The 17,633-nt window shown below is 40.5% G+C and overlaps 1 protein-coding gene and 1 pseudogene across 2 annotated transcripts in view; one reads left to right on the top strand and one right to left on the bottom strand.

The window, feature by feature from the left end:
- necab2 (N-terminal EF-hand calcium binding protein 2) overlaps positions 1-7,351 on the top strand; it is a 117,281-nt gene extending 109,930 nt beyond the window's left edge. For both annotated transcript variants that reach the window (XM_029696347.1, XM_029696346.1), the window contains 3 exons: positions 384-461; positions 4,271-4,362; positions 5,350-7,351. In XM_029696347.1, the coding sequence (XP_029552207.1) occupies positions 384-461; positions 4,271-4,362; positions 5,350-5,378 (199 nt within the window). In that variant the 3' untranslated portion in view covers positions 5,379-7,351. The remainder of the gene's footprint in view (positions 1-383; positions 462-4,270; positions 4,363-5,349) is intronic.
- Positions 7,352-9,228: 1,877 nt separating this feature from the next.
- On the bottom strand, positions 9,229-17,363 carry LOC115151343 (putative sodium-coupled neutral amino acid transporter 8; annotated as a pseudogene).
- Positions 17,364-17,633: the final 270 nt, after the last annotated feature.

The following is a 17,633-nucleotide window of genomic DNA, read 5'->3' as shown; positions in this document are numbered from 1 at the left end:
TTACCTCCGACAGAGAGCTGCTAGCCGTAATGGAAGCATTCAGCGGGTCAATAAGACATGTCAGGAGTCTCTCCAGTGGAGTTGTGAGCTCCACTGTGATGGAAGCAATTATAAAACCCAGCTCATACAGTAGAACTGTTCTACTGCACTAAATCTGAGGCACAACTCATCCACTACTGCCCTCCAGTGGAAGACTATGGGTGTCTACTGCTATGGTTTATGTGGTGTGAAAGTGTTTCTTTGCTTAACTACCACACATAACTACTACCACATATGCTTATTGGCAATTAACTCTATTAGAATATTTCATAGTTCTCCAATTTCCACTGCGCATTATTGACTTTCCAATGTCTTACTCTCTTTTTTATTCCTATCTTTCTCAGTGTGACTGCAGTGCGGCTGCCGGATGGACTCTCCTTCGTGGTGTATGAGTTCTGGGATGGAGAGGAGGAGTGGAAAAAGTAAGACCTAGATATGTGTCAGATTTGACCTCGTTCCTCTCTCTCCCACATCTCCTGAACCTTGACTCATTGGTCTTCAATTCCCAGAAAAGATGGAATCAATAATGCACAATAATTTGATATTTTTGTATCATTATCTACATCCGATCCGAATTAGTGAATAACTACTATTTTGTATGCACGGTTCTTTTATGAGATACAGTCGCTAGTGAAAGTCTACACACCCCTTGCAGTCTTCACATTTTGCTGCTTTAAAACTTAATCTCAAAAGGGATAAAAAAAAATTAAAAATTCTACCGATCTACACAACCTACTACACACTTTCAAAGTTAAAGAAAAAGTATAAAACATTTTCAAAAGGAATAAAAATAACAAAACAAAGATGTTTTGATTGCATATGTCTTCACACCCCAGAGTTAATACTTTGGCAGCCATTACATCTGTGAATCATTGTGAATAAGATTTGACCAATTTTGCACAACTCTTAGGGCAACATTTATCCACTGTTTTTGTCAAAATTGCTCAAGCTCAGTAAGTTTACTTGGGAGTCATTGATGGATGATGGATATTCAAACCTTGTCTCTGACTTTCAAGCAGATTTAAGTCAGGACGAGGCTGGACTACTCATGAACACTCAACACCTCTTGGAAAAGCCATTCTGATTTTTCTTTGGCATTGAAAATTGTAATTGTCCCGCTGAAAAACAAAACTATATCCCAGGGTTAGGTTTTCAGAAGACAGAGGTGGGTTTTCCTCTAGCTTTTTAACTAGGCTTTGCTGCTTTCATATTTCTTTAGATCCTGACAAACTCCCCAATCCTGGCAGGTGACATGCATACCCATAACGTGATGCTGTCACCACAATACTTGAAAATGCAGTTGTATTGGATGTGCCCCAAGCCTGTAGTTTTTAATTTAGGCCAAAAAATGTCTTTGCCGGGTTGTTTTGCAGTATTACTTAGCGGCCTTGTTGGAAACAGAATGGATGATTTTGTTGTTTGTTTTATTTTTTACAGGCTTTATTATTTTCACTTTGTCATACAGACCCTGTAATGTGGCATGAATGCAATGTTTTTTATCCTCTGTATTTTCAAGTATTGTGGTGGCAGCATTATGTTATGGGTATGCTTGTCACCAGCAGAGACTGGGGGGGGGGTTGTCAAGATAAAAATAAATATCAAAGGAGCAAAGGCCAGATAAAAAAGTTAGTCTTCTAGATACCTTACCCCTGGGATAGTTTTCTTTTTTTAGCGTGACAATTACACACATGTTAATGCAAATAGGTGTTGTGTGTTCCTGAATGGTTCTGTCTCATTCCAGAGACAAGGTTTGAATATTATTGCTATCCATCAATGACTCCCAACCAAATTTACTGAGCTTGAACAATTTTGACAAAAACAATAGATTTACACTGAGTGTACAAAACATTATGAACACCGCTCTTTCCATGACATAGACTGACCAGGTGAATCCAGATGAAATCTACATTATGGTCCCTTATTAATGTCAGTTGTTTAATCCACTTCAAATCAGTGTAGATGAAGGGGAGGAGACAGGTTAAAGAAGGATTTTTAAGCCTTGAGAGAATTGAGACATGGATTGTGTATGTGTGCCATTCAGAGGGTGAATGGTCAGGACAAAAGATTTAAGTGCCTTTGAACGGGGTATGGTAGTAAATGCCTGGCATAGCGGTTTGTGTCAAGAACTGCAACGCTTCTGGGTTTTTCATGCTCAACAGTTTCCCATCTGTATCAGGAATTGTCCACCACCCAAAGTTGGTAGAATCTTATTCTAAATTTTTCGCAGCTGTAATGGCTGCCAAAGGTGCTTCCACCAAGTATTAACTCTGGGGTGTGAAGACATCCTTTAAAAAAATATGTAAATAATTAATTTGGAAAATATCCATTACTTTTTCTTAAACTTTGGAAGTGTGGAGTACAAAAACCTAATTAATTTAAAAAATCTATTTTAAGGCAGCAAAATGTGAAGACTGCAAGGGATGTGTAGACTCACTATGCACTGTCTGTGTATTTCTTACATGATTGAGTAGATGATTACAGAAGAGCCATTGTTGCTTAGTGTTTTTGTTGTTCATACTAAGGTAACATCTGGAGTCAGTCTTTGGTTAAGTAGACTCCTGAGGTCAGTGGAGGCTCCTCAGAGGAAGAAGAGGATGACCATCCTCCTCCAGTGAATTTCATAAAAATAAAAATAGTGAAACATTTAAAAAGTTATAATTTTTAGATAAAACTATATTAAATATATTTACGTGACCAAATAACTGATAAAATACACTGTTCTGCTATTCAGGTCTACAGTAGCCTCAATGGCTGACAAGGTAAAAATCTGTCATTCTTCCCCTGAACAAGGCAGTTAACCCACTGTTCCTAGGCCTTCATTGTAAATAAGAATTTGTTCTTAACTGACTTGCCTAGTTAAATAAAGGTTAAATAGGAAAAAAAATAGCAGTCTGTATGGTAGCACCATGGTGTAGCCAGAGGACAGCTAGCTTCCGTCCTCCTCTGGGTTCATTGACTTCAATACAAAACCTAGGAGGCTCATGGTTCTCACCCCCTTCCATAGCCTTACACAGTAATTATGTCAACTTCCCGGAGGACGTCCTCTAACCGATCAGAGCTCTTTCAGCATGAACTGATATGTTGTCCACCCAATCAAAGGATCAGAGAATGAATCTAGTACTGAAAGCATCATCTACAGCTAGCTATCACTGCAGTGCATGAAATGTGGTGAGTAGTTGACTCAAAGAGAGAGAAAAACAGTAATTAATTTCTGAAAAAATGAAGGAGAAGCAAGAGAGAGATATTTAGTCTTTTTTTTCATTTTCACTTTCACTTAGCTAGCAAATGCAGCTAGACAGTTTAGCCTACTAAAACACCTGTCTCAAATAGAGGGATGTATGTTAGTTAGCTAACTATGACTATCCAACACAATACTATGACTTTTCCAAGTCAGGGTAAGCTTTTGGTTTTATTCATTTATTGTCACCGGGGCCCACCGGTGTAACTGCTAAACTGCTTACTAACTGTATACTGTACAAATGATTGTAGCATGTTGACATGTGTGCACCTACAGTATGTTGTAAACTTTCATTCATAGGGAAAATGAGAGTATAATGTAGTAGCCTAAACCTACCGACGTTACATTGAGCTGGGTGAATGGAATATGAATGACAGTCATCCAATATGCTGTAATAAAAACAAAAAAGAATCATCCTCCCTCATCTTAAACGGCACAGACCACCAGATGTACAGTATGTGACTCTACAGCAGCAGGAATCAAATCAAATCAAAGTTTATTTGTCATGTGTGCCGAATACAACAGGTGTAGACCTTATAGTGAAATGCTTACTTACAGGCTCTAACCAATAGTGCAAAAAAGGTATTAGGTGAACAATGGGTAGGTAAAGAAATAAAACAACAGTAAAAAAGACAGGCTATATGCAGTAGCGAGGCTATAAAAGTAGTGAGGCTACATACAGACACCGGTTAGTCAGGCTGATTGAGGTAGTATGTACATGTAGATATGGTTAAAGTGACTATGCATATATGATGAACAGAGAGTAGCAGTAGCGTAATCTAGCTACAGCTAGAATAAGGCTGATATAATTACTTATTGATGTTTTTGGGGATGTGCTGAGGCTGTAATGCATCTTTATCTTGTATGTTCTCATGAATATTTTACTGCTCACAATCACAATATAATCTATGGGGCATACTGAAGAAGTGAGAGAGCGTGCATGTGTCCGCGTCTGTCTTTGTGTGATCTTATGCCCTCCACCTCTGTCCTCAGACACCTCCAGACTGCGTCCTCCAAGGCCTTTCAACATGTTAAAGTGGACACTCTGTGCCAGCCTGAGGCTGTGTCTACTGTTGCTGTGCCAGGTTAGTCTCCTGAGAGGGCAACCAGGTCTCAGAGAATTTCATATTGTTCTGTACATAAATCTGAGACACTCGATTTAGTATGATATGTTACGTTTGCTATGGTTACATAAGACAGACACTTACATAAGGCAAAACAAAAGGAGGGTGGTTGGTCGGGGTAGATGGGTGGGCGTATAATGCAAATGTCTAGTAACACAAAAGTTGTGATTTTGAATCTCATCACAGACAACTTTAGCATTTTAGCTTACTTACTACTTTTTTGCTACTTTCCAACTACTTAGCATGTTAGCTAACCCTTTTCCTAACCTTAACTATTTTAGCTAACCCTTCACCTAAAGCTAACCCTTTTAGCTAACCCTTCCCCTAACCCTAACCGTTTAACCTAACTCCTAAACTGAACCCTAACCCTAACCCAGCTAACATTATCCACCTAGCTATTATCCGTAACATATCATACGAATTGTAATTCGTAACATATCATATGAAATTGGTGATGGACACCCACAAATGAATACATACCATACAAAACGTAGCATATTGTACTAAATGGAGTGTCTTGGATATACGTAGGAATAATACGAAATGCTCTGAGTCCAGGTTGGAGAGGGATGCTGGCATAGTGCCATGTGTCTGGGATGGATGGGGAGCCCTTAATGCAAGGGAACCTACTGGGGAGAGATCTGTTCAATATAGAGCAGGAACAGTCAGGGAAAGCACATGCCTTGATATTTATTGTTGTGGACTTATTGTTATTGGCATGAATGCATAAGGCCTTATGTCATAGACTTAGCCCAGACAAACCTGAAAATGTATGACATTCAATTTGAATTATATTACACAGTGTATCATCACTGTATTATCACATTTGAGCAGAGAAACAGTAGATGTGAGTGTCAATGTGTGAGTGTGTTAATGATAGACTTGTTTTTCTGTATTCCTGAGCTGCTTGTGTCTTAACTGAACTCCTACTCTGTCTCTCTCCTGCAGCCGCCTGGTGCAGCCTGAGCAGAGACTGACTGGGGTGGGGCCAGATTGCCTGAGTCTGCAACACCCCCCATCCTTAGCTCCCCCTTAACCCCCACCCTCTCTCTCACCCTCACAACCCCTCTCTTTCTCTCTTTTGTAAGTACATGTTTACACAGTGTCTGTTTGATATTGAGGCAAAATGGAATGCGTCAATTGCAGTGAATATTGAACAGTGCATTAAAGCGAGATTACCTCCATCCAATGCATTTCTTCATCGTATCGTTCACCCTCAAGTCATGGTAGAAATGAGGTGAACAGTTAACCTGCTTTTGTCATCCATTTTGACTAAAGACATGAACCTGCTACTGCTAATGGTAGACTAATAGAGCGCTCAACATTCGTCTCTATCAAGCAGTTAAGGTTGTTTTTTCCGTTGTGTTAAAAGTACATGTATGAATCAGCACTGGATATATTAGCTGTTAAAGTCTAGTAAAATTATATGAAAAAATGTTATATTATAATTATATTTGTATTGACGTCTTTAGTGATACAGTGCAAAATTATGAAGAAAAAGCAATTACCACAAAAGTAGCAAAACTTGGTTTGCTGCAGCAGTTCCCTTTTTGACCAACACAATCTCAAGCCTTAAACATCAGCATATGGTTGAGGTTGTAAGTGGGTACCTAGGTAGGATTTCCCATAAACACACTAATTAGATTTTAAACATCTAACGCACAGCCCCATATTACAATCACAATGTTCATTGCAATTGAGCAAAAAGGAGATGTTTACACGCCTATCAAGCAAAATGATAGTAACAGAAAATATATCAGAATGTTCACCCACCAACCCAGTTAGAGAGGAACCTCTTGTGCACATCTAGGACCATGACGACTTTGTCCGACCCCAATTTCACCAACCTGAAATCAACATGATCAAACAGACCCAGTCAAAAACCACAATGTACATTAATGGAATATAGCGATTAAAGATATATAAAGTATTAGAAATGATCAAAATATGAATGTTATAAAGAATAATGTATGAATCACTCATCTTGATCAACCTTTAGAGGGCGGACTATTTCACCTACTTCGCCATTGAATTTCTTAGTTTGTCCTGTAAGCACATGAAGGTCATGGCAAGCCTGTCCTTAACCAATGGGAGAATATCAAACTCTCCCTCCCCAGGATAACATTCTCAGAAAATATCAAGTAAGTAATAACAAATACTATCCTTGTGCACTGTAAAATAAATACAACGGTTTGTTTACTTGCCTTTGATCATAACTAGGACCACCACTGAAATGGAATGAACTCATATCCAGTTCAATCTCTGGTGCTAGGCCACATTACACTTTACCTTGAGAGAACCCTGGACTTCTCAGTGTTAATGCACCTGTGATATTAATCAATAACTAATAGCACGCCTTGGGCTTTATATTAGCCTCAGCATCAGTATTACAGAATGGAGCAAGAGCATGGATCCCTTGTTGACAGACATGGGGAAATTCTACTGGAAAGGTTTTCTATTTATCTGTTGCTTCTGTTGGGTTCTGTATGAACAGGTCAGAGCCAGCCAGACAAAAAAAATGCCAATACTATTTCTATAACATTCCTGGCTGTTCCCTAAACTGTGCAATCAATTTTTTTCTCCTTATCCCTCACTTGAGTGCATGTTAAAATGAATGTCCAGTAACTTATTTGCTGTAGTATTTAGCCATGCTATTTTCAATGGGTTTTGTGCGTTTCTTATTTTTCTTTTATAGTATTCCTATAAAGGACAGACAAAACAAAAATATATATGAATAGAAAATGCCATACAGAATGAACATTCACTTTTATGGCAATGTTTAATGAAATACTAATTCTTATACTTATGTATGTTTCAGTAAAATGGCTTTCTCTCTTTGAGTGTAGAGACTTATTGCAGGGATGCAAGTTCTATATTTAGTCTTAACGTTGTTGAAATTCTAGACAATGTAGAGTGATGCAACTCAATAAAATGGTAATACTGAAATAAACCATGAATCTGTTGCTTGATTGCTTTACATTTCTGGGAAAGCATGCAGGTGACATGTTGTATGAACACAAGCGGAACAAGTGCCAGTGCATATTTCCTATTAAACATTTTTTTACTTCTGACAAACATGTCAATACAATGATGAATATCGATATACTGTACACAGAAGGCAGAATTGTATCTTGAGTTAGCAATCTACACGAGAATACACAATTTGTTCATTCAAAATATAAATGCATACACCTTTATACACAAGACAAACATTTAGGGCAGCAGGAAGCCTTGCACTTAAGAGCGATGGGCAGTAACCGAAAGGTCGCTGTTACGAATCCCAGAGTCGACTAGGTAAAAAAAAGATCTATTGATGTGCCTTTGAGCAAGGCACTTAACCCTAATTGCTCCACGTCTAGAACCAACAGAACCCTGAACAGCATCTACCCCCAAACCATAAAACTGCTAAATAGTTAATGAAATAGCTACCCGCATCTGCATTGACCCTTTTTGCACAAACTGTTTTTACTAATCTCATACACCTCTGCTACTGTTTATTATCTGTGACTTTATTCCTATTCTACCTCAATTACTTGGTACCCCTGCACATCGACTTGGTACTGGTACCCTGCGCCAAGTTATCATTACTCTGTGTTTTTATTATTACGTGTTTAACTTTTCTATTATCTTTCTCTCTGCATTGTTGGGAAGGGCTCATAAGCATTTCACCGTTAGTCTACCACGGTTGTTTACGAAGCATGTGACTAATATCATTTGATTTGAAGTTGCTCTGGATAAGAGTGTTTGCTAAATGACTACAATGTAAATCTAAATTTACAAAAAGTGAAAATAACTAAGGGGGAGCTAAGCTCTGAGCTACAGAGCTGTCTGTCCTCAGACGACACTATCAGAGAAAGGGGGAGAAATCAGACCACTAAGCCAAAAGGGACACTGACATCGTGAGGACAACCAGAGAGTTGCGTCGGAGAAGTGTGTCCTTGAGCAGCCTAAACGAGCCATGTGGAGCTTCCCATCTGAGACCTCCAACATGTAATTACATCATTATATTCTGACCCAAATAATCAACTAAGATTGGTGTGGTAAAGTCATTGGTGGGACCCGGGTCTGTGCAGATTCCCGGATTATGCAATGTTCAGAATGAGACTATTAGAGGAAATTGATTAATTAGCGACTGTTGTAAAATCGATATTATGATATTCTTTGAGTTAATTTGGGAAATAGAAACTAAATAAAACTAATTTTCCCATGGTGCCCCAGGTTAATGAGTTAATAATTGCTTGATTCATTGCTTGATTCATTTAAACATGCAATTATAAACCGTTAATCATTCGATGAGCAACAGTCGTCACATTAACTAATACAACGTCACGACACTAGTGATCCATTTAATAAAGTGGCCAATAATTTGAAGTCTGTATGTAGGCAGCAGCCTCTCTGTGTTTGTGATGGCTGTTTAACAGTCTGATGGTCTTAAGATAGAAGCTGTTTTTCAGTCTCTCGGTCCCAGCTTTGATGCCTGTGATATCTGTTCTGACCTCGCCATCTGGATAGTAGCGGGGTGAACAGGCAGTGGCTCGGATGGTTGTTGTCCTTGATGATCTTTTTGGCCTTCCTGTGACATAGAGTCCTGTAGGTGTCCTGGAAGGTAGGTAGTCTGCTCCCGGTGATGTGTTGTGCAGACCACACCACCCTCTGGAGAGCCTTGCGGATGTGGGCGGTGCAGTTGCTGTACCAGGCGGTGATACAGCCCGACAGGATGCTCTCGATTCTTACTTCAGTGTATTGGACAGTGAGCAGAATACATTGTGCGAATGAAATAACAAACTAAAAAGAAGAAGATTACTACAAAACTCTCCCCATGTCCTACCCAGCCAACAGATCTCACACAATGAAGACATACCAGTTAGTCCAGACACCTGGAGAGTAAGTAGGGGAAAAGGTGAAATGTAACAGAGTTCAGAGGACATAAAACACAACCCTCAGAATAAAGGGCTCCAAAAAGAGCTCTGTGTTTCCAAAGGTGATGAGGATGAAAAGCCATCAGGCATTTAACAAGATGTCCATGAAGGGTGATGAAGATAAGGGTTAGATCTTAGTGAGGAGCTGCATTATGGCAGTGGTGGTGCTCTGTCCAAAGATGAAGGCTCCACAGATCAGAGTGATATCATCCCCATGTTGTTACAGTAGGACCACTCTGAGAGGGAATGGGGGAGGGGTTAGTGAGAAAATAAAGGAGAGAAATTTAGTATATTTTTTAAGGATTTGGATGAATGAATGGTTCGAATGAGTGACCATGATTGGTTTAAACTTGCCTTGTTATGAAAGATACTGTCTCTGACTGCATGTCAAATACTAGACATAATCCTGCAGACAAGCAGAGCAAGCAAACATATCTCTGCTGCTTCGATTTACATGCAACCATATGGGAGATAGTGGCGTGAAAGAGGGAGAATTTTCCCACCTAGGAAAATTAAGATGAAAAATGTGCTTATTCCTCCGATGACACTGATCACCTATTTCGGCTCATATGCTCTGATTGAATGGCTAATGAATGCCCATTATTAAATGCTCTCCAGCCATGATGTTACCTTCCTACCAGGAGGATGATGAGGTAGATGGTGATGATAGAGATCCCAAAGAGCAGTCTTGCAATGATCATGAGGACATCATTCCCTGTGTATGACATCAGAATATCTGCTGTAACATCCTTGCCAAATGTCAGGTATCTGTAAACACCTGAACCAAAAAGGGAGGGGGAATGCATTCAGACACCAACTTTGCATACACTTTTAGACAAAAAAGGTGATTTCTAGAACCTAAAAGGGTTCACGTAATAATAAGGAATTCCCCTCGACCGCGCACACAAATTTAGGAAAACAAATATTCTTTCCGTTGACCCTGTGTAAAAGAGTCAACGTTGTTGTTGAATTTATGTTATACAGAAATAACAAAACATGCTGAAGAAGCTGCTGTGTTGTTCAATGTACATGTAACCAGGTCAAAAATCCCAACCTATGGTTCGCAATGCTCCCACGTAGGGAAATAGAGGACGTGAGAAGAGCCCTGTGACTTCAGGCTATTCAGCTTGGGAGAGTGTGAAATGTGGGGACCCGGTGTCCAAATAGGCTACACGTAGCTAGCTATGTGTGTGAAAAACATTTAATCACAGATAAGACATTTAACTTCTTTTGTACAGTCCGTTTGTAACTCCACTCACTACTTTTAGCTATATAGTCCGTTTGTTTGTGTTGTTGGTCTTGGCTAGCTTAATGTTCCGGTCGGTAGCTAACTAGCACTCACTCACTTGGCTGTTACATTATCATGAAAAGGGGCATGAGGGAAGTCCTACACTATTACCTTTTTCTAAGTGTTGAGAACAGGAGGAAGTAGGCAATGTTGAAAAGTAACCTTTAGATATGTTGTACTTCTCTAAAATGTAGTTTTGTAATTTACTAAAACAAGCCGGCAACAAGAAAATTGAGTTTTAAAAGGTCATGTTTTTGCTGTGAGTCAAAGTAGTAACCTAGGTAACCACCGGTTGTTTTCACCACAGGCGGGCAGGGCCACGACGTTCTATCTAATACCGACTGGGTCGATAGGAAAACCCTTTGAAGAACCCGTTTTGGTTCCAGGTAGAACCCTTTCCACAGGGGGTTCTACATGGAGACCAAAAGGGTTCTACCTGAAATCAAAAAGGGTTCTACTATGGGGAACCCTTTTTTCTAAGAGTGTGCAGTCGTATAGTCGCTGTGTTCACTATCAGATAGAGTATTGAAAGGATGAGCCTCAAACATGGACACCACAGAGATGAACACCCAGTGGGACAAGCTTTTGTTCTCCATGCTGCTGCATGCTGCTGTTGATGGCTGTGCAAGCCTCGTGACACTGGAGCACAGAATGATACAGAACAGGACATGGCAGACTCAGAATGCAAAGCACAGATAAACATGGCTACATAGACCTGAGACTGAGACTTGTGTCACTCATAGAGCTCTAATTTTCACAGACAGTGCCCACAGGAAAAAGAGCCCCGACACTTAATCCTTTGAATCATTTTGGTGTCCAGTTAGTCTCAATGTAAGAGCCAGAGAAGCGATCAATAGTATGGGGCTCTGATAAAGGAATGTATATGTTTAAAGTAATGACTAAAGAATTCCACCCTGAAACTGTATAACTGTGTGAAATGTATTAGAATAATAAGACTATAATCCAATAATGTTTGTGTAAGACAAGTTAAGACAAAAAACATTGTGCTACTATGTAGCAATGTGAGAAATATATAGTTGAGACAACAAAGGACAACTGAACTACAGATGACCTAGTTATAACTCTGTAAACTGACAACAGGAAAGAGGCACCTTCAAAGGCCCCTCTAATCTAGGGAGGAGAGTAATAGCTAGAAACTGCCAGGCTGGTAGAAAAGTGATAAACTAGGAATGTGAACTGTGGGACAAATACAGCACGCCTAAAAGAAAGGTAGAGTTTCTATTGATAAGAATTCAGTTGTGTGTGTGTGTGTGTTATACAAAGACTGCGTTCTCATTTTTAGATTTCAGAGCTCTCTGAATAAAGAACTAACCTTCTGCTGAATCTGAGACTTTGCCTAATTCATATATTGAACCCGAGCCTTACAACCTCGGGGAATTGATCAAAGCTTAAGTGATTGTTGAGTTATTATCATTGGGAGTGAAAATTCTCATGACAGGCTCCAAAGCTGTTAATGCTCCAAGTCATAGAACGTCAAAGCCTTTGTCATGAGCTGAGACAAGCTTCCAATTCAACAGTATACATTACATAAGCAAAGTTCTCCCAGGTTTACTCAATATGTTCCTCCAACATTCCTCCATCCCACCTTCCTTCAGGATCTCCATCATTCCTTTTTCTTCTCCAGCTAAGTAATCAATCAGCCTGGGGGTGCAGGGGCTCAGCTAGTTGGGCTTTGTGGGCCTCTTTTAGCTTCGTATGAACCTTCCTGATCTCGCAAGCTTACGTTCTGTTTCGTTAAACGGATAGCTAAACAGAATGTAAGCTTGAGAGATCAGGATGGTTCGTACAACACTAGTCCTCTCTCCCACTGCCCTTTAATTGCATTTCTGATCATCCTACTGTGTTCCCTTGGTTACTCAGAAGATTACTAAAAACTACCTCTGGAAGAAAAGTGGAAAATAACACTTATTTTCAATAGTGAACAGAGAACCAGCTCTCCTCAGCCATTTTAAAGAGCAGGATAGCCTTAGGCTCGGCAGGACTGTGATGGGTTTCAGACAGCTCCTCAATTGACCAGAATTTGGGGTAAATGCCAGACCTTTAACCATTGGCTTCATAAAGAAAATAATCTAACCTCACTAGTAACCTCTTTGAAAACCAGACATGATTGAAACCGTACTCACCTGAAAGCAGATGGTCGGGATAACACTGAACATCAAAGGCATATTTTTATATTTAAGTCAGTTAAAAACAAATTCTTATTTTCAATGACGGCCTAGGAATAGTGGGTTAACTGCCTGTTCAGGGGCAGAACAACAGATTTGTACCTTGTCAGCTTTGGGATTTGCACTTGCAACCTTCAGTTACTAGTCCAACGCGCTAACCACTAGGCTACCCTGCCGCCCCATAGAGCTTATTCTACAGAGAGCCAACAACAAAACTCTGGAAAGGCTTTTTCTAAAGTACCTGGTCTGACCTTTGATGTCAGTCTTTTACAGTTCATGTGTCAATCACACTGACAAATTACAATGTGTGGGTGGCTGATGGCCATGACTTCACTCCCAAACAGTCAAAATGTTGTTGAAAATTAAAATACCTTTAACAAGAGTAGAAGGTGTAAGAGCAACTTTTATTAAAAGATCATCTTATATCCTGATCTCACAGACCTAATGACCTAGATGCATAAAAGGCTACATTTAACTTTGACATCATTTTTCTACCTTTTGTTTTATTTATTTTTATTTCACCTTTATTTAACCAGCTAGGCAAGTTGAGAACAAGTTCTCATTTACAACTGCAACCTGGCCAAGATAAAGCAAAGCAGTGTGACACAGACAACAACACAGAGTTCCACATGGAGTAAACAATAAACAAGCCAATAACACAAACAAGTCAATGACACAGTAGAAAAAAATGAAAGTATATATACAGTGTGTGCAAAAGGCATGAGGAGGCAGGCAATAAATAGGCCATAGGAGCGAATAATTACAATTTAGCAGATTAACACTGGAGTGATAAATGAGCATATGATGATGTGCAAATAGAAATACTGGTGTGCAAAAGAGCAGAAAAGTAAATAAAATAAAAACAGTATGGGGATGAGGTAGGTAGATGGGGTGGGCAATTTACAGATGCACTATGTACAGCTGCAGCGATCGGTTAGCAGCTCAGGTAGCTGATGTTTAAAGTTGATGAGGGAAATAAAAGTCTCCAACTTCAGCGATTTTTGCAATTCGTTCCAGTCACTGGCAGCAGAGAACTGGAAGGAAAGGCGGACAAATGAGGTGTTGGCTTTGGGGATGATTAGTGAGATATACCTACTGGAATGTGTGCTACGGGTGTGTGTTGTTATCGTGACCAGTGAACTGAGATAAGGCGGAGCTTTACCGAGCATAGACTTATAGATGACCTGAAGCCAGTGGGTCTGGCGACGAATATGTAGCGAGGGCCAGCCGACTAGAGCATTCAGGTCGCATTGGTGGGTGGTATAAGGTGATTTGGTAACAAAACAGATGGCACTGTGATAGACTGCATCCAGTTCGCTGAGTAGAGTAATGGAAGCTATTTTGTAGATGACATCGCCGAAGTCGAGGATCGGTAGGATAGTCAGTTTTACTAGGGTAAGTTTGGCAGCGTGAGTAAAGGAGGCTTTGTTGCAAAATAGAAATCTGATTCTAGATTTGATTTTGGATTGAAGATGCTTAATGTGAGTCTGGAAGGAGAGTTTACAGTCTAACCAGACACCTAGGTATTTATAGTTGTCCACATATTCTAGGTCGGAACCGTCCAGGGTGGTGATGCTAGGCGGGCGGGCAGGTGAGGGCAGCGAACAGTTGAAAAGCATGCATTTGGTTTTACTAGCGTTTAAGAGCAGTTGGAGGCCACGGAAGGAGTGTTGTATGGCATTGAAGCTCGTTTGGAGGTTTGTTAGCACAGTGTCCAAGGAAGGGCCAGAAGTATACAGAAGGGTGTCGTCTGCGTAGAGGTGGATCAAGGATTCGCCCGCAGCAAGAGCGACATCATTGATATATACAGAGAAAAGAGTCGGCCCGAGAATTGAACCCTGTGGTACCCCCACAGAGACTGCCAGAGGTCCGGACAACATGTCCTCCGATTTGACACATTGAACTCTGTCTGCAAAGTAGTTGGTGAACCAGGCGAGGCAATCATTAGAAAAACCAAGGCTATTGAGTCTGCCGATAAGAATACAGTGATTGACAGAGTCGAAAGCCTTGGCCTTACCTAGCACATAGACCTATCATAGAGGACTATCATAAACTCATATCTATTGTTCACCTCAGATTATATAACAAAGATAGAAATGACTCATATTAATTGGGATTACAAGCACTCACCCACTACTGTAGAGGGTGGATATGTGCACCTCACGGTCCTCTCTTGTGTGATATTTCACAACGATGGCCACTGTTAGGTATGTAGCGGCCAGAGTACCTAAAATCTAAAATACTTCAAAGAGCGGGAAAGGCTTGAGTATAACATGATATTGAATATGGCAGCAACAGCCATGTCAATATTGCAATGTTATGCATCAAGTAGTCTTTGCAATGCCGTATTAAACTGCCCATAAATACCTCTGTCACGACTTCCGCCGAAGTCGGTTCCTCTCCTTGTTCGGGCGGCGTTCGGCGGTCGACGTCACCGGTCTTCTAGCCATCGCCGATCCACCTTTCATTTTCTATTTGTTTTGTCTTGTTTTCCCGCACACCTGGTTTACATTCCCTCATCACTTGACGTGTATATAACCCTCTGTTCCCCCCATGTCTGTGTGTGGAATTGTTTGTTGTGTTTTGTGTATTTAGACTGGTTTGCGACGCGTATTTCAACCCGTATTTTGCTGTTCTGGGTGCAGTTTGGTTTTTGCATCATTAAAGTGCTCCGGCTGTTACTAATTTCTGCTCTCCTGCAGCTGACTTCCCTGCAGCCAGTTACGCATCGCTTACAACCTCACCTGATGTACTTCTGAATACTGATCTCTTTAGGGATGGAGAGAGGGAGGAGGAGAAAGACACACAGGAGGATGAGGACAAAATGCGGGTCTGTGTACCAGTGGTATGGCATGTCTGCTTCGTGCAATCCAGTTATCAACACAAATACATAATGAAACATGTATCAGGTATGATGTTGACAATCTATATCACTAACCCATTTCCTATGAGCATCATTACATAATGAGAAGGATGGGGGAAAACAAAATCAGATGATTTCAAAGGCTCCAGAAGAAATAGTTCAGGAAGGAATTACTATAACATAATCCAGCAAGAGATCTCAGAGTCATGTGGTCACGGAGATGACTCGCATTTCTCCAGCTGGTCCATTACTATGACCAGGAAAGCCACAGAGATCATGAAGAGGTTGAAGACGAACACGACCTCACAGAGTTTCCCGATCGCAGGCCCACACACATCCTTCACCACGGCTTGGTATGTGTTCTGACCACTGATGCAGGAGGAGTAGCCCAGGATTACCAGGCCACTGATGAGGAACACCAGGGACACCTGGGGCGGAGGAGGGATACAAATACAATCAAGAGGTTGCTCAGTGGGAGAAGAGAGACATGATTGATCAATGAATTAGAGAGTAGGCCTATGTAACCGATGTGAAATGGCTAGTTAGTTAGCGGTGGTGCGCGCTAATAGCGTTTCAATCAGTGGCGTCACTCGCTCCGAGACCTGAAGTGGTTGTTGGGCCGTGGCTTTTGTGGCGCGATGGGTAACAATGCTTCGTGGGTGTCAGTTGTTGTGTGCAAGGGTCCCTGGTTCGAGCCCAGGTTGGGGCGTAGAGAGGGACGGAACCTACACTGTTACACCTATGAAGGATAAAAGTGATGAGAGGAAGGGATAACCAGAGGGAATGTCAGAGAGAGATGAATATCAGTTATTACACTAGTCTATAGAATGACTGGTGTTCTTGATATTGATTCCAACACCAACACCCAATTCCAGAAGGTTCACCAGCGCATTAAATGACATGTCAAGTAAATCAATGGGATTTAGTAGAGATAGAGTAGATTGGATTGTTTAAATTGGTTTGAATTAAATTTAAAAACAGGAGGAGATGGTTAGTGATAGTTGTAATTGAGTTAAACAGGAATATAGGCTACACATGTTTTGTCTACCAGGGTCAGCAACCTGGTCTCAGAGCATTTAGTATTATTCTGTATGTAAATCTGAGACACTCCATGTTACATTTCGTATGGTATGTATTAATTTGTGGATGTCCATCACACCCATTTCATATGATGTTACGAATTACAATTCGAATTATCGGTTACAAATTTTCAAAACATACAATATGCTACGAATTTCCAAAATGTACAATATGCTAGGAATTTTCAAAACGTATGATATGTTACGAATTCTAGCTAGGTGGCTAACGTTAGTAGCACGTTAGCTAGGCTAGGTTTAAAGCTAGGGTTAAGTTTAGGAGTTAGGTTAAAGGGTTAGGGTTAGCTAAAAGGGTTAGGGTTAGCTAACATGCTAAGTAGTTGGAAAGTAGGTAAAAAGTAGTAAGTAGTTAAAGTTGTTAATTAGTTATTCTAAAGTTCTCTGTGATGAAATTCAAACTTGCAATCTTTGGGTTGCTAGACGTTCGTGTTATACGCCCACCCATCCAACCGCCCTACTTTCATTTTTGCCATAAGTAACGTTTTGTCTTATGTAACAATACCAAACTTAACATATCATACTAAATACAGTGTCTCGGATTTACTTACAGAATAATACGAAATGCTCTGAGACCAGGTTGGGATCACTAAAATCACTAACCATTTCCATGGCGACTGCAGTGCGAATTCCCATTAATCCTGTGTTTTAGCTGTAGAACAGTTTCATCAACAACGGCATCCCAAATAAATCTTCAGTTGCCACAAATGTGTAATAGTTCACCCCAAGTGTGAAGCCTGGTCCCTGTCCATAGCCATCTGTTGTATGCTGCATTAGATCCCAGTCACCCAGCTACACGGCTCAATCCCAATGTGAAAGATATACACCATAGAATTATCATTTCAGATGCTGCCTATCTTTCCCATTCATTTGGGGTGGAGG

Source organism: Salmo trutta, chromosome 17 (assembly GCF_901001165.1).
Source record: "Salmo trutta chromosome 17, fSalTru1.1, whole genome shotgun sequence".
NCBI classification, from domain to species: domain Eukaryota; kingdom Metazoa; phylum Chordata; class Actinopteri; order Salmoniformes; family Salmonidae; genus Salmo; species Salmo trutta.
This window is presented reverse-complemented; position numbering and strand designations above follow the sequence as displayed.